Source organism: Coccinella septempunctata, chromosome 8 (assembly GCF_907165205.1).
Source record: "Coccinella septempunctata chromosome 8, icCocSept1.1, whole genome shotgun sequence".
NCBI classification, from domain to species: Eukaryota; Metazoa; Arthropoda; class Insecta; order Coleoptera; family Coccinellidae; genus Coccinella; species Coccinella septempunctata.
This window is the reverse complement of record NC_058196.1, coordinates 20,351,100-20,375,966: the sequence shown is the minus strand read 5'-3', so window position 1 is coordinate 20,375,966 and position 24,867 is coordinate 20,351,100. Positions and strand designations below refer to the sequence as shown.

The 24,867-nt window shown below is 35.8% G+C and overlaps 4 protein-coding genes across 7 annotated transcripts in view; 1 reads left to right on the top strand and 3 right to left on the bottom strand.

Annotated features, from left to right (window-relative positions):
- The window catches only part of LOC123319500 (disks large 1 tumor suppressor protein), a 693,102-nt gene that overhangs the window by 136,616 nt on the left and 531,619 nt on the right, over nucleotides 1–24,867 (top strand). The window lies entirely within an intron of this gene.
- On the bottom strand, nucleotides 6,124–6,651 carry LOC123319515 (larval cuticle protein A2B-like). Its single transcript, XM_044906536.1, has one exon. The coding sequence runs from the start codon at nucleotides 6,640–6,642 to the stop codon at nucleotides 6,124–6,126; it is 519 nt and encodes a 172-aa protein (XP_044762471.1). The 5' UTR covers nucleotides 6,643–6,651.
- On the bottom strand, nucleotides 12,786–17,091 carry LOC123319502. The gene is made up of 6 exons (XM_044906523.1): nucleotides 16,816–17,091; nucleotides 16,606–16,716; nucleotides 14,260–14,494; nucleotides 13,929–14,205; nucleotides 13,310–13,876; nucleotides 12,786–13,246 (listed from the first exon to the last, which is right to left on the bottom strand). The coding sequence occupies exons 1-6, from the start codon at nucleotides 17,002–17,004 to the stop codon at nucleotides 12,808–12,810; spliced, it is 1,818 nt and encodes a 605-aa protein (XP_044762458.1). The 5' UTR covers nucleotides 17,005–17,091; the 3' UTR covers nucleotides 12,786–12,807.
- Nucleotides 18,864–20,579, bottom strand: LOC123319512 (larval cuticle protein A2B-like). Its single transcript, XM_044906533.1, has 2 exons — nucleotides 20,410–20,579; nucleotides 18,864–19,454 (listed from the first exon to the last, which is right to left on the bottom strand). The coding sequence occupies exons 1-2, from the start codon at nucleotides 20,419–20,421 to the stop codon at nucleotides 18,918–18,920; spliced, it is 549 nt and encodes a 182-aa protein (XP_044762468.1). The 5' UTR covers nucleotides 20,422–20,579; the 3' UTR covers nucleotides 18,864–18,917.

Here is a 24,867-nt window from a genome sequence, read left to right as displayed (position 1 = left end):
TGGATTGATATCTAATTAGCCTAGACCAGTTCCATGCATAAAAAAATATTGCGTTACCATAGCAACGAACAATAACTCATTAGAAGCGTAAGTGTGAAGTTTGAGGTCAAAAAAGTAAACCAGAATTACGCAATAAATCAAAAGAAAGAAGATGTCCACCGAAATTGTGAAAATCGAAAAATTGGAGTATCGAACCTGTATTTAAAAGGTAAGCAGATTTACGAAAATATGATTAATACCTTTGGTGATCAATGTCCTTGGTATGCGATCGTGAAAAATTGGATTGCAAGCTTCAAAAGAGGTAAATTTTCCATTGAAGATGATGACCGATCGGGTAGGCCAATTTCTGTGTCAGTCCCCTAAAATATCGATGAAGTTCATGACATGATTTTATAAGACCGTCGAATTGGGCTAAAACAGATATGTGAAGCACTGAATATTTCATACGAACGCGTTCATCGTATAGTTCACGTCAATTTGGAAATTGCTGCAAAATGGATCCCCAAATGTTTGAATGTTGACCGAAAGCGTGCAAGGGTAGAAGCATAGCGTTCGACCTGTGCTCGATTTGAAAACGATGTAGCCTTCTTAAACCGAATTGTTACTATGGTTGAAGCTTGAGTCCATTGCTATGATCCAGAAACAAAACAACAATCGATGGAATGGCGACACTCTGGTTTTCCAAGACCTAAGAAGTTTCGCGTCCAAAAAATCTGCTGGAAAAGTTCTTGCTTCAGTTTTTTGGGATTGCCATGGAGTAATCATGATTGATTTTTTGGACGAGGGTAGAACAATAACCGGAGATTACTATTCGACATTAGTGCCCACTACGGGAAAAAATTAAAGAGATAAGACGCGGAAAGCTATCCAAAGGTGTTTTGTTTTTGCAAGACAACGCCCCTGCACACAAATCTCATGTGGCCATGCAAAAAATTCGTGATTTAGGTTTGAATTGCTAGTACACTCCCCTTATTCACCAGATTTGGGTCCATTCGACTATCATCTCTTTCCTCAACTGAAAAAAAGGTTAAAAGGTCGTCAATTTTCTTTCAACGAGATGGCAATAAAAGCTGTGGAGGTCTGGTTTGCAGAGCAAGAAGAAAAATTTTTTTGAAAGGTCTAGAGACGTTGCAGGTTCGCTGTAATAAATGTATCCAATAAAGAAGAGAATATGTTGAGTAATAAAATATTTTGAAATTAAAATTTTGTTTGGTTTTATAGTAGGCTAAGAATTTTTCAATATATCCTCGTATATCTCCTGATCACGCAGATCTTGGTCAAAATCTGGTCATATTGGTGCTGAAAAATACTTCGTTTCTACGTTATATTGAATGACTATTTTCCTCAATAAGTTCTCGTATAGCTCACAGCTCACTTCCTGGCAGAATTGCCTCGTGAAGGCTCTCTTCAACTTCATCAGCAAGCGAACTCCAGACAGTTGAATGGTGCTTCACCACAGTATAAATCATAGCCTGAAAAGTTTTGCGATTTAATTGCAGTTTTTGGCTGACAAAATTTTCAATTTCTTGAAAACCACACAAATATTGTTCGAACGTCTGAACTTTTCGAGTACGTCTCCTGTAAAAAATGTCATACTAAAATCAAGAACCGAATTATCTCATTTTCACTGAGATGAGGTATGTAACCATCACACATGTTTCGATATTATAACGATAGCATCTTCAGGAGAATCAGGTAAGTTGCGCAAACTGAGAGTGCTCTTATAAGAACCTAAATTCATAGTGGGTATACTGATTCAGCAACCACTTTTCAGCATTCTCGCAGATATCAACGCAATGCGTTAAAGGGTACAAATGGAACTGATTGGAAACGAACAGAACCTCATAGTCGACATTGTGTCGAATGACATAACGATGATGAATTCCCGATCAGCGAGGCTGTTAACAAATACCAGCTTGTCAATTAAATGTGGGTCAAGTAGACTAATCGAAATAATGTGTAACGGTGTAAATGCGCGCTGATTCATAAATAATTCATTGTCGTTGTACTACGTTGGAAGCACCCTGTTGTTGCATCTTCTATTCACGTTAATCAATCATTTATGCCGGTTTACTGTGGCATTCGATGTTCGAGAATTTTGTCAACGACACTGACATTTGACATTTTGAGATTGACTCCGGGTTTCACAGAGCTTGATCGAGAAATTAACATTGACAGATAAACGTCAATTTGTTTTTGATCGATAATTCTTTTATGAACATTCAAAATAGCATTCTTTCATTAAATTTTAATCAATGTACCTATATTCAATTATTGTGAATGGCTTTTTCTTGAATATATTGAGAAATGGAAAGGTTTCAGAGATTTCATTTTGGAAATCGAGTGACCCTTAAATAGTTGATCGATTTCACTCTAATGAGTGAATATTTCGAAAATGAATGTACTGAATGAAAAAAATATGCTGCCTTTTGCATGAGGTTTTACTTTCATCATCCTCTCTATTCAAAATATAGGCCTTTGGGTTATAAGCGATTCGGTTTTTCTATGATCTTAGAAGTAGTTGTCGCCCTGGAATAAAAAAAAATCGGCGTATCCGAGTGTTTTAATACAATTCGGCTGTATAGAAGAGAAACACATACATATTACGCCATTTGCGATAACTAAACTAAAATTTTCTTCTCGAAAAAGAGAAAACTGATGACAACTTTGCTATCGAAAACTGATGACAACTTTGCTATCATAATATACTAATTATTATGATTTGATGACACCATTCAAATTCTGTATGAGCGCTCTTTTCTTTGCAGAAAAAATTCCATATTCCGAACTTCGGTAATGGGCAAGTTTCCTAAAACTCCAAAACCGAATTTGAGATCATTAATGGAAAGCCTTTTCTACTCTAGTTATCCAACACGTAAAAGATTCGCTTCAAAATTCAGACATTTCAGAAAAACACCCTTCGAAAGTTCGACTATGTGAAAGCTTGTGACGTAGAACGCCTTTATTAAAGTATAGTAATTTTTGTTAATTCGACAACACTGGAACCGATCAAGAAGATATCCACAGATTACAAAAAGTTGTTTCTGTAATCTGTGTCTTTACCTTCTTAAAACCAATGACATTTTGTGTCACTGTGTTTTTCTTGTCTAAGATGTCTAAAACTCTGGTGTATTCACTGATTCGATATTGTTTTTAATTTCGTGGGGATATCGGACCAGTTTCGTTTTTCCCACTGTAGGTAGCGTTGTTTAGAATTTGACAGAGCATTGTCAATTGATATTTGAAAATAATCTGAATATTTTCCTACGACTTACGAATATGTTGTATTTATAAGCGATTATTGGTGTGTGAAAATGTATTAGTTTCGAGGAAGGGGTGTAGAACATTTATTCAACAATTGATATTTGAAAATAATCTGAATATTTTCCTACGACTTACGAATATGTTGTATTTATAAGCGATTATTGGTGTGTGAAAATGTATTAGTTTCGAGGAAGGGGTGTAGAACATTTATTCAACATGTCGTTCATTAAGTTCAGGTTTCTGTATGGACAATCAAGAACTACAGCTAATAATTCGGTGTTGTTGGAATTTGAGGCAGAAAAAATCAGATGAACGAACATTCGGGAAGGATATAGCTAAGTTTTATGGCAACTTCAGCAATATTTCAAAGAAACTGTATTGGAAATACGTAATGTTAATTGTGAGCATGTATTGAGAATCAGAAATACATAAATCTATTCGAGTCTGTTACTTAAAATATTCTTCCTGAATAGATATAGTGAAAATTACCTTTCTATCAACTGAATATATTGGATATTTGACCAATCAATTGTGTTTTATTAAAATCATATTGAATTACCCCCCTCACGAATTCAAGTTGTCAAACGGAAATTATCTTGAAGAAGAACAGTAAATACTCCTTATAACCCTTATTCGGTAGTGTTGAAATGTTGACAAATTTGTTTTTACAACGAAAATTGAACTGTGAATCACAAATATTCCTTAACAGCTGACAAAATGGGCCAGTTCATATTTTGCACTCGTTGATCGATATTCGATATCAACGCAAAACCAAATAAAACGAGAGAGTATCGACTTCCTTTGATAGAACAAGGATAGAACGAAGCAAATGACATGGTGGCGCCGCCACGAAACTGATCCCATATCCCCGATTTTCTGAAATGTTGATGCTTGCAAAAAGTGACAAGTGCACACACCAGTGTTTTAGACATCTTATTCTTGTCAAATGTGATCATCAAACTTGATATTTATTACGTCTATGGTGATCAGAAAACTTTCATGACCATTACTGACACAATTGGGCGTTGCCGGATTGTAAAAATGACGTAGAATGTTCACAAGAGCACTTCTGAAATCAGAATTTTCGTAATCGAATACAGACAAAACGCAATATGTTAAAATTCGAAAAAAATATATTTCGAGATATTTGAGTTATAAGGATTTTTATGACATATATTTTGAAATTCAGGAAAATACCCCATTATAAGTATATAGGAAACTTCTCGAAGAGGTCAATTTTCCTTTCAATTATGAAGCCTTTCATGTTTGTCTTGCAACATTTAAGAGGAGTTTATACCACGGGACTTCCTCGCCATCCGTATAAGGTGTAAAGGGGGAAAGACTACCAGAATGTGGAATGTTTCCAGAACACTCGAACGATAAGAAAAAGTTACGAATGTCACAATAGTTTCCACTATGGCAGCACTTAACGAACGTTTTTTTTTTAATTTCACCAGGATACGAATTGTAGCCAATGGCGAAACTTTTCGAGAAATTTATTCATGAGGAAATTTATAAGAGAGATAATTGCACCTTGGAAAGTTAATAACATGAATGAATATTTTGTTCTCCAATGAAAAAAATTCGAATTTTTTTTTCGTTTGATGTATAAAAAAATTTCTGACTTTCCGAGGTGACGAACTGATTGAATTCAATTATAATGAAAACCCCACATAAATTAGTGGTTTCTGACGTAAGATATTCATTTTTTTTAACTGACGACTATAAGAGTGTAGCCCCCTCTTAGGAAGAACAGTTTCCCTACATTCCAGGCTTAATAGCAACATTCACTTTTTGTTTCAGAAATAAATAAACTTTGAAAGTTGCGTAATTCGAAATGAAAACTCATCGGGAAACTACTCACTTCGAGGATTTTTGTACAGAGGAGTTGTTCAATGTTGAGTTGCCTAACTCAATCGTAGAAAAACATAAACGAACTTTTCGTCTGTTAATTACGCCCAAAATAATTCATCGTTGGACGAGACGAAAGGTTTTCTGAAAAAAAAGTAATCCTCTGTAATATTGCTGCATTTATCGCACCATTAATTTGTCATCTCTAATGAAATCATTTATATTAATTAAACCAGAGTGATTTTGAGCAACTTTGAGTGGAACGCCTTGTGTCTTCTTTATCAGCGAGGTGATAAACACGAAGCTTGTAAGGAAGGAAGGTTAGTTCCCTGTTTTCCTCCCCGTTGGAAGCCTCTTTTTGCTACCAGATCAGTGAAGATTCCGTAGGTTTCTTCTTATGCCTGTTGGATTGAGTAATTGCATTTTCAGCTGTTCAGTTGCTCAATATCCACAATAATGATCATCTGAAATTGGTCTCAAACCCTTTGCGACCATTTAGTAGTAAATACCCAGTATATGAATTACTTTCCACTTATGCTGTATATCTTACCTCTAAATGTTGAAATGAATATCTCACTGAGAATAGAATAAAATGATACCTACATTTTATATGAATAGATAAGATACTTCGGATGGCATGATATTTAGGGTAAGTATTTCATTTTTCACGATCTTGTCGCAGGGTTGTGGGTGGAGGCCATTCGCACCACAATCATGGGTTTTTCTGATTTTTTTTGCGAATTCGTCTTGCAAGGAAGATCTACACATTTTGTTTTCAAATCAAAGAATTTTATCGGATACTTCATATTTTGCAATTAAAGAATAGCAAAAGACTTCAGATTGAAGCTCCTTCACGATAGCATATCGACCAATAGGAACACTTCTCTTTATCAGAAAAATGGAGCTATTTGAGATCCTCATCTGAAGAGAGTAACAACTAATGAATAAAATGTATGAACAAAAAATTTAATGAAATAAATAATAATTTAAACAGAAAACAGTCGCGTCTTAGTGGTAGAGTGAACTGGTGTAGGCAACGTGGGCTGGAGCGGCGTAAGCAACTGGAGCAGCTGCAACATGTGCTACTGGAGTTGCGTAAGCGACTGGGGATGCGGCAACATGTGCCACTGGAGCAGCATAAGCAACGTGGGCGACTGGGGCGGCAACTTTGGCAACGGCAACTTTAGCTTGAAGTGGTTGCTTGCTGACGACAGCGTTGAAACCATTGACTGGATCGGCAGTGTAGTCGACTGTTCTGAGTGTGCCATCGGGGTCAACAACGGAGTATTGTCCTTTCACTACATCGCCATCCCTGCTTTCGTGTTGGGATTTGCTGTCACCGGTCAAATGGTCTTGAACGTCGTATCCATAGGAATATTGTGGATGAGGGTCATATGGCTCTGGAACAACGGTCTTGGCTAAGGTTACGGCCTTGACCACAGGGGTGGAGTATGCGGTATAGGCTGGCAACAAACCAGCGTTAGCAACAGCTACGAATGCAGCGACAAGTACGAATTTGAAAGCCATTGTTGAAACTGATGCTGCTTGATTGATCGGGTGGAGTATTTATACCGATTTTTTCGGGGCACATTCTGCAATCTTTCTTCCACCGGGTCCGAGGCGGGTGGCCGTGAAAAAAATCCAGTTAGATTCTTGATAGAAGGTGGAGTTTCTTGCCCTCCCAACGATCTAATCCATATCGTACCTGGCTGGCGTTCGTTAGTTATTTTCATAATCGGAAACCGGCTTCTGGGTCGGGTGTGAGGGAAAGTTCAAGTTCATAGATCGAGATCGATGTTAATAAATCATTGCCAAGTACGAATTGATTATTTTTGATGCATTCGCCTGGTATGCCCCCATTAAAATACTTCCATAATATATGCGAACAGATGTTCAGATTTTCGCGAATCAAGTTTGCTTATTCAGTTATTCGAGTAGAACCCTGTTGATTTAATGTTTACAATATTCCTACTTCATGGAGCCTATTACGAAGGGGCTCTCAAAAGTATATAGGTTACACGGTGTTTCAGAATAGGGTTCCGTAAATTCGGGATCTTATTCCTCAGTAAACGAAATAATTGAATGAGTGAACGTCAAATATGAAGGCGAATTAGCTGCTTTAATCTGTGACGATTTTTGAAGTAGGTAATCTCAGAATTTCATAGCTCTCAGATAAATTGCATTTTATTTTTTATCTCAGAAAGTATTTATCGCAGATAAAAAACTCAAGACATCATTCTCACTGTGAATTATGTGGTCATTACGAAATAAAAATAAAAAAAAAACCATTGGCGTACCATTTTTTTTTCACCAAATTTATTCTGACAGAAGTCTGAATAGACGCCACTGGTGAGAATAAAAAAATAATTTTCAATTTGAAAAAATGTTCTTCAATGCACACTCATAACCTAACAAAGCACAAAAAACTTTGTATGGTTTCTTAAATATTTTCGAAAAACTTTTGGTTTAATTCTGACAGCCTTTATTTCAGGAACAATGGGTCACAGATCCCGAATTTACGGAACCTTATTCAGAAACACTCCTTATATCTCAAAAATATCAGGGAAAACCTGGCATAAAGTCGAGAGCTTTACGAGCTTGTTTGAATTCGTATTCAAAGCGGTTACCCATCCAGGTACTGAACTCGCTCCACTCCCAGAACAAGAAAATAGAATAATCAAGTAGTTCGACGTTGCTTAGCGGTTGACGGTTTGCACCGTGGAATCAAAAATCGCTGTTTACTTTAATCTTCGATAGGTTTGGCAACACCACTCACAGCATAAAAAATTCAAAATTTTCATAGAATTTTTCATAGAAGATAAATTAAAAAGAAGTCAAGGTTTTGTGACTAAACTTCTGTTGTCAGAGTGGGAAATTTGAACATTTTTTTGGAGTTTCAGTGTTGTGTTTTGAATTTGAAGTGCGAACATGGGTAGCATCAACACATCCTATTACTCTAGGAAAAGAAGCCTTCTTGTGAAAGGACTGTTGAATTTGCACTATATCCTCATCTTTGGTCATTTTAAGGAATTCGGAATATAATTTACCAATTCCTAATGAAACTGCAGCAATAATTCTTGATCCTTTCGATCTACATTTATGAAATTATCAACAGAAGCCAACTGACCAGCATTAGCATAAAACCTTAATGTAGCTATAGCAATTGATTCATTCACTATTATTCCTGAAATATCTATATTTGTATAATATAACTAATTATTAAATTCCAAATCATTCTCCATATATGCCAAAAAAACATAACACGGTTTCTTTCGTTAAACGAAATCTTCTGAAAAAAGTGAGGTCCATTCTTTCGAAATAATTTCTTCTACGGGTAAAACATTTGGAAAATCCAAATTCGATATTGCCAAGTGCATCAAGATCATCATCAAGTAATATCTCATCTTCCAAATCATCCATTATTAATTCGAATTTCATATCAACACAAATAGAAAACACAGTTGTCAATCGAATTTGAAGTATTACTTCAATCAAAATTTTAATCGAGCAAATTTCTGAGTTTAGTTCAAACAACGTTTAAGGGCCTTATAATCAACGTTTAGGAACGGTGCAACCCGGTCAAGGAATTAAACGTTGTTTAAGAATATAATCATTGTTTAGACAAACGGTGCAAACGGCCATAAGGGTACGTATGATCGACTGAAACAATGGAAAATATACTCCTACCTTGTAACTTGAGAATCTTGTGATAAACGCCCTGTACATTTCAGAACCAAACAATAAACAATTATAAAACTACCTGATGGAAAAATGGTGAAAATGTGACCTATTATCACCATTTTTTCCATGATCCGTTGAGTTTTTACCCAAGGTTTGGTAGGCTGTTAAAATTGCCATCAAATCCGCTATTTCACTGGCTGTTTCATTTGCAATAACAATATATTAGGTTGTTTGCAGAGGTCTGGAAATATTTTAGGAAGCAGGAAGTTTTTCATCTAAAATCGCAACATGCAAAGTGTCAGCACAAAATTATGATTAATTCTCCATACACAAAAACATCTGAACAATCTAATAGGTCATCTGTGTGAATCATCTCTTTTATGGTATCTTACAATCGTTTCATACTATTCTTGTCTTTAAATACTTCGGTGAAAGAAGTGTTAACTCCTACGACTAGTTTTTTTTATTTCCTTATTATAGTTTTATATTCTTTTAACGCTTGTCTTTTAAGCGCCAATAACATAATAGGTTGTGAATTTTGTACAAAAGGTCCTCATAATGTTTGTTATGTCGTTAAGATAAGAAAACTAGAAAAATAACAAACAAACAACAATGGATATTTTAAGTAGATAGGTACAGGGTGTCCGCCAGAAAATGACCCTATACCTTATAATATGCAAAAATAGCAAAAAAATATCACCCCTTATTTCATTCGACATTTGAATAGAGCTTAAGAATTAAATATATATAGTTTTATAGGTCCTGGATTGCCTGTTCCGGATTTATTGATAATTTTCAGGAAGAATAGTCCAATATTCGAAATACTCTAACGGCCGGTTTTACAATCGTCGATCGAATTTGTCTAATTCATTCAACTTTGTATGATTAAAACATAAGAAATATAAGGTGGTGATTTTATTTTTAAACGTCCTTCTAGAGTACGCCAGTAATACATTCATGAACGAGTCCCATAAATTCCCAAGCGCTCTACTTTTCAAAAGATAACGATCGAATGGAACAAATTACTCTAAGATTTCATCAACCTGCTGCTGGTCCAACCAGCTTGACTACAGATTACACAACGATGCCAATTTTAAAATTCTGCAGGTATATATACCCAGCGATAAAAAATAAACATCATATTCCTTCGAAATTAGCGAACAATATGAACTTGTCTAGTTCGCTACTCTATGGCAGCGCCAATGCTTGGTTAGTAAAAGAACGCCGACTATTCTCGGTGTTTTCTGTTAGTACCATCTGTGCAGGTGGCTTATAGTGAGTTCATGCAAAATTACTAAGAGCTAATGCCTAAGAAAGGGACCAATCTAATTGGCAGTTTGCCATCTACCCATTAGATTGGTCCCTTGTTAAGTAATAGTTCTTAGTACCTCTGCATAAACTCACAATTACAATTCTGCCGCCCTCATCGAAAATCCAAAGGCTGTTCAGCGTTAACCATTTTGACCCATACCAAAAATTATCCTATGGATACGACCTTGAGAACGTTATGACCGAAGACAGAAAATCTGGTCAATGCTCCGTTGTTGTTCAATCAACGACGCAGTTGTTAGCATAAAGTGAGTAAATGGGTGTGTTCTGTGGTTGTTAGGAAGCAGCCTTTCAGTGCTGAGGTTGTCGTTGAGGCTTCTCCAGTTGCTTATGACTCTCCTGTTGCTATAGTAGCAAATATTTCTGCTGCTGCCTCCTCATCTTATGGAATGTAATAATAATGGATGGTCTTTATTTCACTAGAAATTTGAAGGGGGGAGTTAACCTAAAGGTGTCCTACCACTTAATTCTCGCAAGTAAATTTGAACTAACTTAACCAAAAATGAAAGTATACAAGGGAAAAAAATATGAGCACGTCAACGAGCAAAATTCACAGAGACAGTCAAGAAATTATGCTGATGAGGAACCGAGTTTTGATGTTTTCCATTAACCTAGTTTGATTAAACAGTTTCAATCCATCAGAAATGACGTTGTACACCCGGTAAATATTGTTATTGAGACTCTTTTCGAAAATAGATGTTCTGTGACGAAGACACAAGTCAAAGTTTTGTGAAACCTGCTTTGCTCACTCATTAATCGATTCGTATGTTGTGTTATAAAGAAACCATACCATAAAAGAATCATAAAAAAGAATAAAGAACCTATACGGATTACAGGCTAGTATACAGGTCTTATAAATCTTCGTAACTTTTTTTTTAATTGTGTCCTATTAATTTCTGATATAAATTGTAATAATACAACTAATTTTATCAATTCGAAGCAATGTTTTGCACAGAAGTACACCTTTAGCATATAACAGATCACCTTATATACGCTTGTATCATATACTCAAAGCTCTGTTCGTTGTCCATAACCTTGAATTTTTTTCATAGCCTCTTAAAAATGTCAAATAAAAATATACCACATCTGAAAGCGCATTTTGGCCATGAAAAATAACATCCTGATCACAAAACTAAACTCTACTTTTGTTTCACGCCCTTCAATCATAAAAGAAGAAATTGTTATCAAACAGTTTCTCTGTATTGATAGTACGTTTTCAACGCCATATCATTGTCAAATCAAATGTGTTTTCACTGGCCAAAATGTAGTCGGTTTTTAGTACTAGAGATATGAGGGTGTTTCCTAGCTTTCTCCTCTATAATCTTTGCTTCAATTAATATTTTAAGCAGAAACACATTTGAAACATAGCGCTCACATCACTTTAGTCGCTTTGTTTCCCATTTTTCTACTCTATAATTTTGCTTTGGATATTATGAACGTCAGCTATCTGAACCAATTTATTGTAAAGATGAGGTGAGCTTCTCTTCAAAATGATATCATGGAATGTACCGAGAGCGTAAAACTTAATTGTACTTCTAAGGCCCTTCGAATAAATTTTATTCACTGTCAATAAGTATCTGTCAAACATAGACATGTCTATGCTGTCAAATAATTTCCTATCTGAAAGATACCTTATTTCGGTGCTTTCAGATGAAATTATTTGACGAATAACAATTCTATGAAAACACGGTATACTACTTTTCACTGTAATGTGTTTAATGTAAAATAAGACACCGCATTGTAGAAATTGTCATAATTCCAACTAGAAAGCAAATATTTCGTGAAAATCACACGAAGAATAACCATATATCAAGAATCTAAAAAATTCAACCAATAATGACGTACCCATATTCGATCTATGACAAATAAAATCTTATTAAAGAGTTTCAATGACGGATTTATTCGATGAATAACACTATCTGATATGCATTTTTACTTATTCTAAGGCCCGGTACTTTCAGGTGCGAATAAATAAATTTATTCGATAGATAAGTCTTATGGCTGTCTTTTCACTTTCAGATAGTGTTATTCATCGAATAAATCTGTCATAGAAACTTAATAATAAGAGTTTATTCGTCATCTATCGAATGTCGGTACGTCATTATTGGTTTAATTTCTTAAATTCTGGATGTATGGTTATTCTTTCTCTGATTTTTACGATATATTTGCTTTCTAGTTGGAATTATGACAATTTTTACAATGCGGTGTCTTATTTCACATTAATCAGTGAAAAGTAGTATACCGTGCTTTCATAGAATTGTTATTCTTTCATCTGAAAGCACCGAAATAAGGTATCCTTCAGATAGGAAATTATTTGACAGATACTTATTCGAAAGTGAAATTACCGGGCCTAAGGAAGATTTGAACATTGGTTTAAGTTTTTACTGTGCGGAGGCTGATCTACAAGAAGTCATTCTAAAGGATGCGTAGGTAACTAGTTTGTTAAACCCAGCAATTCGATGTGGATATTTTTCTCGCAATTTTTGTGTCCTTAGAAAAATATAAAGAATAATTTTCGCGTCATAAATTGAAAACATACATTGCAGAAAAAACATTTAACGAAAAAGTTCCTGCTTTTATTCTGTAGATTTCAGGAAATAATGAATATTCTTAATTTTATTTTCTCTGGTTGTTTTTCATGAATAAGATGTTGTCATCCATAAATGTACGGGAAATATGTCATCAAATAGTCGATTTCAGAAATGCATCCAGTTTCTTATCGGTCTCTTTATCTGCTATCTCGTGACTTACTCTCGCTAGATCATAAGGACTTATTTCGACTGACTCGGCAACACTGTAAATTACATTTTCTGGGGCAGTAGGTGGAGCAGAAGTTTGGGGTGATTTTATTCTTGGGTTGACTTTATCCATGGAGTACTTGGTATCATAAGAATTAAGCCTGTATCTTTCTTCACATATCATCGAAGAAATTCTGTTCATGTGACATATCTTATAGGGGTCTTCGTATATGTGTAACGGAAGTCCAGGTCTCTTGTAGTTGGGAATTTTTGGGGAGGGTAAAGAACGTTTCCATTTTTCTTGGCAAGCGCAGCAGTTTGTTCTTTTTATGAAGGACGCGGTGTCCGTCATTCCATATTTTTCACATTCTTCTTCGTCTAGTCTATAGAATTGAACATTCGTGAGAAATTCAGCATTTTTCTTACTCGTGATTTTTCGTACTTACTCATTAGTAGAACTTGTGGCACATTGGGAATTCTCTATTGCCTCCAAATTTGTTTGATGTCCTGAAGCTATCATTTGTATTGGAAAAGGATTGAATTTTGAAAACATATAAGGGATTTTTTCGGATATACCGGTTTTAGATCCTTTTCTTGATCGACTCCCAACTACAAAAATATTTTCTGTTGCGCTTTCATCCTCCACAATGGGTAAATTCCTATTGACGAAGTTTCTGTGTGATCTTCCACCCAAATAGGAAGAACTTTTCTTCACGTTTTCCGAATTTCCCATTTGGATTGAAGACGCTATACTCTTCGATGACTTTTTCACATAGATGGTTTTGCTTACAGCATGGTCTTGGGCGAGATTAAAATTTATTGATGACGTTTGATCAGGCAGCTCCTCATTCAGTTCGTAAATCGATCTCCATTCGTTCTTCGATTTTGAAGGCAACTGTAAGATGCACTTTCGAATCTGTTCTACCAGAGATTCCAGGTTCCCAAAGATAGTTCGAACTTCGAGATGAATCGGTTCTTGTATAATTTTCGGTGTCAAAAAATAGGATTCACAACTGCAAAAAGAAGAAAATGATAAACTGAAATAACCATGATAATCAAACTAACCTTGTGATCAACGAGTAAGTTTTCAACAGTTTCAAGAACTCTTGCATAGACGATCTATTGAAGATCTTTTTCAAGAATACAGTATTCTGACAGGTTTCCTCTATTTGTTTTAATTTTTCACTTTTAGATTTTTTCAGAGCTGTCAGTGCGGAAGCTAAAATTTCTTGAATTTTACTGTTAACGATCAATTTGGAAGATATCCTTGCATCTCTGAAAAGTTGATCTTCAGTCTCCTCCTTAGAGTCAAGAGTTGTACAACTTTGATCCATGATGATATCTATAAATAAAACAGATGGAAAATATAGAATAGAACACTTATATTTTGTCCTACCAACTACATAGATTGGTAATGAATTCAGAATATCATGATCATTTCTTTTTTGTCTGTTAATTTTTCTTGATCTCTGTATCAATCTTTCCATAGGTGTGTTTTCTTTGGATATATCCTTCATTTGTTTTTGGTATGGCATAGTGAGCGTCTCTGTTTTATGAACAGAAAGCATATGGAGACATAAGAGTTTTTCTATGTCCAATTCATCATCCGTAAATATAAGGCTCTTGAGTTGCTGCGAAAGATGACGAAGGATGAGTCTGGAATTCAATTTTTAATTATCGCTGAAAGAGTTTCCGAAAAACTTTAAAAGGTTCTCCAGAAATTTTCAAATTTAATTATTAATTAAAAAGTCATGCCCATAAGAGTCTCGTTTTCTAGAGACTCGTCTCGTCTAGTCTCGTTTTCGAGATGAGACTTGATATTTCATCGTGGAGACTTTTTTCGGTCTCGTACGAGAGTCTTGTGAGTAATTTAGACAATAGAAGACATAAAGGATTATTTTACGCCCAAAATGAATCATACAAATTATTCATTGTAGGCCTAAAATGACTAAAAGACTACACACTCGAGCTTGGCATTTGAAGAAAATTAACTCATTGGACATTTTTTGAAGGTCATTTTCCTGAAATCTATGGTCTATGGGATCACCTGTAGATTGATCCAAAGAACTGAAAAAAGGTTGAATTCAATAAAAAATCAAATGGGTACTTATCTCGATCGGTTTTCAAGATATGATCTTGAGTTAAAACTAGTTAAATTTTTGAGAAGTACAAATTGTGCACAGAAGTCTCCGACATATAGAATGTGTCTATGGATGAGGGCTGTGGGGGAACCATAGAGAGATATTGTTTTGGGGAATTAAAACTGATGATGTTGATATTTTTCACTATGGTGTGAACACAATCTAAAGGAAACTGATAACCAAATTTTTGAATGAATTGTAAACTTCTGAGTTCAGGGAGGAGTTCAATTATTTCCCTAGATTTCCAGTTGTGAGCTCACAAGGTGAACTATGATGGGTGTGTTTTATTCCCAAGATCGAAGAAATATATGGAAATAAATAAAACCTCCATAACCATCAAATTTGTCGAAAATAATGGCCTAAGTCAAAAAGGCACACGGATAAATTAAGACAAGGTGAGTACTTCATATACAGTGTGTTCCTAAATTGAACGTACAAACAAAAAGGGGAGATTCCTTAAGTGAGTTTAAGAAAAAAAGTTCTATAAACAAGGGGTCGCAAACGTTTCGTTTTCGAGATACAGAGTGTTGAAGTTCGAATTTTTTTCAAGTTTTTTTCTCATAGTATCTACACTTCACAAGATATTCAACTGAAATTTGGCATAGATATTACATTTCAGAGTTCTCACCACGTGACATGGCAATTTCGATAGAAGATCTACAGGGTGATATTTTTTCTGGAACACTGCCACCTGTTCTTCTGCAGAACTTTTTTTTGGTGAGCAACTGTTAATTTGAGAAAATGTGAAAAGAAGCTTTGTTCTTATACTTAACTTTTCGGTCTCTTGTAGTTTTGTCGTATCTACCAACGATTTCGAGAAAAAAAATTTTGAACGATTCTCTCGAAATCCTCGTGAAAATCCAAATTATGATGGGAAGACCACTTTGTAAGCTGTGGTGAATGAATTCAGTGTCAGTTTTTTTGGAAATTTTCCTGATCTGTAGCGATGATTCATAAAGATTCGATAAACTCAAATTAACAGTTGCTCACCAAAAAAAAAGTTCTGCAGAAGAACAGGTGGCAGTGTTCCAGAAAAAATATCAACTCTAAAATGTAATATCTATGCCAAATTTCAGTTGAATATCTTGTGAAGTCTAGATACTATGAGAAAAAAACTTGAAAAAAATTCAAACTTCAACACTCTGTATCTCGAAAACGAAACATTTGCGACCCCATGTTTATGGGACTTTTTTTTCTTAAACTCACTTGAGGAATCTCCCCTTTTCGTTTGTACGTTCAATTTAGGAACACCCTGTATAAAGAATTGCATGAAGATATAGAATACGATATAAAAATTGGGTATCATTTGAAAAAGTCAGTTATATTTTGATCAATTACTATTGCGAGGTGTTCATCTATACATGATAAAGCGAAAGTATAATCTCGACTGCAGTTCTATAGTATGTCCCTCAGAGAGACATCTCAATTTGACTTTTGATTTTAATATTTTTGGCCCTCTATAAACGCGCACCACTCCAAAAGATACGTCTCATATAACCTTTTCGTCCTCTACTATGTGATCTATTGTGATCTTCACAATCCAATAGCACGAGGTTGGAAACATCGTGGGCTCCCCAACTAGAATATTCAAGAGTAGGTACCTGAAAATCGAGGGCTAGTATCGAAGGAATTGAAGGAGGAATTTTATGTGTTCCGTTTCTTCTATAACAAAAACCAGGATTGTGTGTTTCATACATCTTCACGCCAGCTGCCTGAAAAAAGGTAGGTAGAATAAAAATTATTCCAAGTTCAATTTTAAAATATTCAAGAGAGCAATATGAGGGATAAAGTCGATTAATGTGTTTTTTCACCTCAGAAAACGAAGCAGGGTAAACTCCTGTTTTGGAAAATCTTGATCTTATCTTGTGAGCTTCACTCTCGAGCATTCTCAGTTCACTTTTCTTCTGTTTTTCGATAAGACTCAACTGTACTTTCAACCTGGAACGCTCCACACGGTCTTGTACATTCTTTTCCCTCAGAGTTTTGTTAACGTAGTACATGATTAGTTCTTAATTCCATGCAGATGAGATATTCTTCAAATAAGTGTGTTTAATGGAATATGATCTTGGTTTCATGTCGTGTCAAGTCAAAAAGACAGGAGAAAGTCAAGGTGATCATTTCTGGCTATAGAAAAAAATATATAGAGGGGAATGAATTTGGCTACTTTGTCCAATCAAAGAAGCTAAAAATTTTTGTGATGGATTCACAAACATAACAGTCGCATCCGAAAGCTTTACAGCTATGGCATAAAAACACGTACAACTTGCCAACCACAAGGCAAACACTGTGGTGGAGAGTAGCAAATTAATAGGGAAATGCAACGTTGCACTCACACGGACCACAAGTCACAGTCAGTTCCGATGACCGTAAGAATTTGTAGTCAATATCTCACCCAAAATTGTCACAATAAAGTTACGGTTTTGTTAGTTAACTCTCCCGTATATACTGTAAGATGGGATGAACCTAGTTCAATCTGTTTCGGCGATCTCGCTTTGAACGATCCGACTCGAACTAGCCAATTTAACATAATAATAATAATAATAATAATAACGCTGACATCATGCAGTTGCCAAGATTCTTCATCAAGAATTGGCACTAAAACACCAACTTCTAAGTTCGAAAAAGGTTCTTTATTACAATTACCATCCGGATGATGTATTGGAAAATGAACATCACAAGCTCTACTGGGATCGCACGGTTCTCACAGACCGGAAAATAACCCACAATAGACCCGACCTCATATTGCTCAATAAGGACGAGGACAGAGCAATATTCTTCGACGTGGCAATTCCAAAGAATAACAATCTTCTAGATAGGCACACTGAAAAAATTTCAAAATACAGAGATCTCGAGGAACAGACCAGAAGACAGTGGAAGCTGAAAGATATCAAGACCATCCCTATTGTCATTTCATCTACAGGCCTGATACCGAAAAAACTACTAGAGAACTTGAGGAAACTTCAGTTGGACGAAAATATCTATAGAGTCATACAGAAGGCGGTACTGCTCGGAACGGCGAGAACTGTACGCAAGTACATGGGGAATGCAGAGGAACACCGTCTGCTCCGACAGGAAGTGCGGGTGGAGCAGGAATCCAACCGACAGCAAGGAGCCGTTGAGCGACCCGGACCCGACCACCACCACGAGCCCGAAAACCTGGAAAGGGCTCCAACAGAGCTTAATCCTTTTGATATCTGGGATAAGTGAATTTTCCTCTGGAGAGGAGTGTGAAAGCCGCAAGGCTAAAGTCATAATATTATAATAATAATATAATTCGTCAGGACAACGAAAGGGAGAACGCTCCATCGAAAAAGAGTAAATGCTGACCATGGTTTCGGTCTCATTTGACCTAGTCAGAACAACACAACCCAAACTCTGATAGAAAACGCTTGGAATTGATGAACCATAAACAAATGCTAGTAGTAGCTTCTGAGTATTACTAAGTACTTGAGCGCCATCTATGCAACCAGCTTCAATTCAATTTTCCCTCAGATCGAAACACAGACAAAGGCAATGCATATGTCCCATATTTATTCCTTCCTATTCCGAATTCAGTACTCTGGACTACTTATTGCAGTCAGCATGCGTGAGAGAATAGAAGAGCTAAGACGCGTTTGAATTCACGGCAGAGGCCAGCATTGAACGCTAATAGATATAACATAGTTCTCTGGTAAAGAATAATGTTCAAAATTTCGGTACTGATATTTCTTTCAGATGTCATATTCAATTTCAGATCTTTTTATACGATCTCATATAAATGGATTGAACACGTGGAGAATTGAGTTCTGACTGACATCTCGCCATATTAATTTCGTAACATGTGATTCTGAATAAAAAAAAAGTAATATTGCTTTGAGGTGTCTTTTATTCAAATAAATAAATAAATAATTATGTACATTATTCAGTCATTCATTTAGTGGTAGATCTTGGCGATAGCTGGTGCAGCGGCGTAAGCTACTGGAGCAACAGCTACCTTGGCAATTGGTGCAGCGTAAGCTACAGGAGTGGCAATTTTGGCTACAGGTGCGGCGTAAGCAACTGGTGCGGCAGCAACCTTGGCAACAGCAACTTTAGCTTGGAGTGGTTGCTTGCTGACGACAGCGTTGAAACCATTGACTGGATCGGCAGTGTAGTCGACTGTTCTGAGTGTGCCATCGGGGTCAACAACGGAGTATTGTCCTTGGACAACATCGCCATCTCTAGTTTCATGTTGGGATTTGCTGTCTCCGGTCAAACCGTCTTTTACGTCATAGCCGTAGGAGTATTGTGGGTGTGGGTCGTATGGTTCTGGTTCGACGGTTTTGGCTACGGCGATGGCTGGAGCCACTGCCTTGACTACAGGGGCGGCGTATGCCAAATGGGCAGTTGGAGCAGCTGCGTAAGCCACTGGTGCTGCGGCTGGGATTAAGCCAGCGTTAGCCACAGCTGCGAGAGCAGCAAGGAGAACAAACTGCAAAATTGAAAGAGGATTATATAAAGGCTAATGAATTTTATTCTGAGGTTTAGAGAAAAGGTGCTTTTTATCGGAAAAATGCCACAATCTCTTGTGAATAATTTTGTATTTTGTAGCAAATTTAATGAGCATCAAGTCTCAAGTAAAGTGTGGAAGATAGAACGAGATATACTTTCTTATTTGACTTTTGACATCTTATTGATTTTGTTCAGGAGTTTTTTCCTTTCTATTTTGTAATGAAAAACAACTGGTTGATCTATAGCAGATGATTCTTCAGGCCTGGTCGTGTGATCCTTCCTTTAAAAAGCAAGATTTTAACGACGAGAGTGATCCTTCACGAAGTCAAAAAGAGAATTTGGACTCAAAGATGATATTCCCCACACTGCAGTTGGAGAACAAGTTATTCATTGAATGATTATTCATTTTTCCTTAAGTCATTATCAATTTTTTGAATCAGTTTGATGAGAGATGAAAAAATTAGTTACTTTTTTCTCGTTTGCTGCTTTTTTTGTTTCAGATATAATTTCGTGATGGAGGGAATATAAAAAATTTAATTCAATGAGAAAGATGCCCCTCACTATCAGAAGCTTTTTCTGTGAACAAATTATGCATCACTACACGACTCCCGCGTAGTGTTTTTCACTGAGATTTTTCCCCCATACACAGATTTGAATTAATTGAATTGATCAAGAACTCAGTAGACTATGGGTCTACTCATAGTCTCAGCAGACATCATGACTTCAACTCAGTAATAAAATATTCGTTTGGATAACTTAATTATAATGCGAACTAAATTAAATAATTGATGGGATCAATTCCGACAAGGAACTTGAAAATTGATTGATTAATTCTCAAAAGTTTGCAGGGATTTATCCTGTCATTAATCGTTAAGGATCAAGAACACTTTTCACTGATATTACACATTTTGCACTAACCACTTATACAAACATACCTTGAATGCCATTTTCCGATGGAATGAATTCGCTTCTGTGCTTCGACAAACTCTGAATTGCTAACAAAATTTGCGATCTTTTATATCGCAAAACGTTGCAGAATTACCTTCCCCAGATTAACGAACAGAAAGTGCCACACCCAGCCCAAAATTAAGGATAACAAGTATTGTTGAACTTCATTCGAATAAGAATCGACCGTGGTGGCCACCTCAATAATCCTCGAGGATAACGAATAATTCAACTCTTCGACGAGTAAATTCTGGGTCAATGGCGTTGTTTTAAATCATACAGATATATTTTTGTCAAGAGGCTCAAAATCGCCATTTTCTTCGTAGAAAAGTCGATGAAATCAGGGAAATTCATTTCTCAATTCATCATAACATTGTCGTCAGATGTTTCATTGAAACAGCAGCCACTAACTGATCAATTCTTATAACATTATGTAGGTGAGTATGTGTCTAATAAATTTCGCACGTGCTATTTTGAAAAGTTTTCCAATTTAAATCATCGTTTTTTTTTCGGGTAGACTCAGAGTTAAATATAAGGCACATACACTGACTGCCGAATTCGTATATTCCAATGTCAATAGAAATGTTCCAGAAGGTTTTACATCAGAGAGAATTAGGTACCCCGATTGCTACGTAAGTCGGTCTTCACAAGAAAGATTTTTCCCGTCGAGGAGGAATTTAATTTATCAGCGCGATTCAGCTCTCGAAGTTCAGAACGCGAAGAAGAGTCTAGATAAAATTCAGGTACATCCGAAAAAAAGTACAAGAATCCATTCAAATCTTTTCGTCTGAAATTTTTTCGGGAAATATTCAAAATTAATCATTTCATGAGGAAGTTACAGATTATTTCGTTGAATTAAGCTGGTTTGTATGAGGGTTGCTATTTATGTATTGAAAACTGGCAGCACTGTTACTGTCAGATGAAAGAATGGATCCTATCATACTTTTTCACGTGCGAGCAATATTTGTTCAGCTTACAAGAAGTTGAAACGGTGATCTCATCCATAAAATGAGATTGAATAGAAAGAATTTTCGATCTCCCATGTATCATGAATCAAGAATAGTGCATCAATAAAATTATTCAAACTAAAGATTCTCAGACCTACGTGGCTTTCAAAAAGCAGGTTTTGGGTAAACTCTTCGCTCAACTATGAAGATGCTACTGTGAAAATGACACAGGTGACAATCATAAAATCATGTTTTCCAAATAAATAATGATATTTTACATACTTATTTCCGCACGAAAAGTCGACTATTTTTGAAGGCAAGTACTTTTCGTCCGCATACACTCTTTGTCCGGATGTTCGTCACTAAGATACCAATAATAAACAAAGGGGTGAATGAATCAATTTTGTGATAACAGAATTTGATATAAGTGCCTATGACTGTCATTAATTCTTTGAGAAATCGACTAGATTTTAGGAGTGAGTTAGGAACATGGTTCGAATATTAGTGTTCATTATAATCAAGAAGGATAGTGCTAGTGATATGGATATCAGTAACATTACTCCAGAGCTGAAGGAATTTGCAATTACAAGACCTAGATGAGGCCATCAAAAGGGGAAACCCTTTATTTTCATAAGAATAGATGAGGCCGACAGAAAATAGTATAGTATGCACATCGGCAGACATTGTCTATACTGTCTCTATCCTCTGCTGCGCCTCAGCTATCAATTAACAGGATTACGAACTACTGAGGATGCAATCTGTAACATAATCATAATCGGATTCTCATTGACGTTGCAGGTTCGGTTCGCCAGTTAGTACACTGCGTCCCATTTTAGTTGAGACTGCACTATATCTCAGCTATTATTAAAGATAAAGACATATGGTTTTCGCGACCCTGTATCACTTTTTTTTCCAACTTTTAAAGTGGCAAATAAAAATATTTAAACTACTTTTGTTCCTAAAATACAGGGAAAAAACGAGAATGTTCACTTTTAGAGATGTTATTATTTCTCAGGTCCTGTATAACATAGAACAAAAAAATGTAAACTGCTTATTATAGATATTTTTACATAGATTAAAAAAATTTTTGCGAGCACTGCTTTCAAGGTAAACTTGCTAATTTTCAAATGGAATATCCTGTATATTTTAACGTCAATTTTTTTTCAATGTTTTTTCTGAATATATTAATGTAGGTATCACAACCTAATCTTTAATAAATTTCAGCTTCAAAAATCAGAAAAATCCATATTTATGTTTGTTTTTTTCAACAGAAGGACGATTTAAACCTATATTTATTCAATATTTTGAACATTTTTAAGTTTATGTTGAAAAGTAATAGTTTGAGGTTATATTTGAAACACAATTGAATAAAAAGGTTTAAATCACATGGCGTTTTGAAAAAAGTAATGATTAAATGCATGTGTGAAAGAATTTACCTGATTCTGTTGAAAAAACAACCATACATATGGATTTTTCTGATTTTTGAAGCTGAAATTCATTAAAGATTAGGTTGTGATACATCAATGTATTCAGAAAAATACATTTTTCTACAAGCGTGCGCATTCAACCTTTTTCCCGCACGCATTCCAAGTTGCAAAGAGTCACTTTCCCAAAGAGTGCGGGAAAAACGCCTGCTATTTCTTTCCCGCACGCATTTGCGTGCGGGAATGGATTAGCAGGGGTTTTTTCCGCACGCAAATATTATAGAGTAAATTAAATTCTATCATCTTTCTATGCATAGAACGTCAACGATGAGAAACCCATAGTAATGACATGCAGAATTACGTCTGTCATTATATATGAATTAATCAAATGAGATATGATCTGTTTCGTGAAATGGATATATTTATATATTTCAAGCGCTTGTAGAAAAAATATTGTTCCTAACTCTTGCGTAAAGTGTCTGCTGCTTACCCGAACTCTGCTTCGCATCGTTCGGGCAACGGCAGTTTCGTGCGGGCAAGTATCACTTTCCGCACTTGATAGGAAAATAACTATTACGTTAAAATATATAAAGGGTCCAGTCTTAAAAACAGTGCTTTGAAGAAATTTCAATTAAGCCATTGATGTTTATGTAAAAATATCTATCATAAGCAGTTCTATTTTTTTTCCATCTAATACAGGGCCTGAGAAATAATATCTTCAAAAGTGAACATTCTCGTTTTTGCCCTGTATTTCAGGAACAAAAGTAGTTGGAATATTTCTGTTTGTGGTTTTGAAAGTTTCACAAAAAAAGTCATACAGGTTCGCGGAAACCGCATGTCTCTATCTTCAATAATAGCTAATATTTCAACTTTGGTCATTATCTCCGTTTCTGTTTGAGCTAGGATGTAGAACTGAAAACATAATACAGACACTACTTTGATAGCAATTCAGTGGCGTACTTTGATTTTTTCTAACAGATATATTTGCTGAGCTATAACATAAAGATGTGTTCTTTCTTTTGAAAACAGTTTTAAACGAGTTAGAAAGACTGATGGCGATGTATATATATGATGTATATCTGAAACGTTAAAAAACTGGCGATTTTCTAAGTCACTTTAAACTACTGTTTTCATAAGAAAAAAAAAACAACTTCATGTTATAGTTCAGCAAATAAACCTGTTGGAAAAAATCATAGTACGCCACTGGATTGCCATCGAAAAAGTGTCTCCGTAATGTTTCTATCTTAAAATCCTAGCACAAAACGGAGATAATGGCCAGAGTTGGAATCGCCCAAATTTTAATTTTGGCCTATAACTCAAAAACAAAAGAAGATATAGTAATGCAGTTAATGGCATTATTAGTTTTTCGAAAAAAGAATTGGCATTCAGCTTCCTCTATCTCGTTGGGTTAAAAAGTTGTAGTTCAGGTATCACCAATTTTGCCCACCCTGTACATGCCTTCATAGTTATTAGCTAAATCATTATTCATTTTGGCTGTTACATGTGGACTGCGTATATACATTCAACAGTCTCCTCCATTTCGAATTAATTGAATTTTCTATTGTAAGTAGGTATCCCCAGGTTAGAGTGAATATTTCAGTCTTCACCCCAAGTCTCTCGGAAATTCCTAGATACCTCATAAAGTGAACGGAAGTATCAATTAATTTTGGACGACGAACTATAATAGAGAATTCAAAAGGCATCGGACAAAGTTCAGTTACGATGGATACAAGCCATACTTCCTGGAGGTAATGAGAGGCCGCCGTATGGCCCACCTTCAAGCCAGATCCAAACGCCATGAATAATTCCGTCGAATGAAGATCAAAACCGCACCTACTGCCCTCCTCACACGCAAATTTGCCCTTAAAACGGTCCGTTTCGTACGTTGCAAATTTAATCACAATTAGCCGAGGCATGCGAACAAAATTAACAACGAGTTCAGAATTCAGATATCAAAGGGATACCGGGCCTTTCGCTGCTTCGGGAATGTGCCCGTTTGTGCGGGCCCACTCGCTGAATTGTATAGGAATGCATTCTTGCTCGCCCCTTCCTCTGGGGAGGAGAGAAAAGGCGTGCT

Excerpts from the sequence above, each read along its gene's own strand:
- LOC123319515 (XM_044906536.1), bottom strand. The coding sequence starts at position 6,642 with ATGGCTTTCAAATTCGTACTTGTCGCTGCATTCGTAGCTGTTGCTAAC.
- LOC123319502 (XM_044906523.1), bottom strand. The coding sequence starts at position 17,004 with ATGTACTACGTTAACAAAACTCTGAGGGAAAAGAATGTACAAGACCGT. Across the intron at positions 16,717-16,815 it reads ACCCTGCTTCGTTTTCTGAG|GCAGCTGGCGTGAAGATGTA; the intron begins GTGAAAAAACAC and ends ACCTTTTTTCAG. Across the intron at positions 13,877-13,928 it reads ACTTACTCGTTGATCACAAG|TTGTGAATCCTATTTTTTGA; the intron begins GTTAGTTTGATT and ends TTCTTTTTGCAG.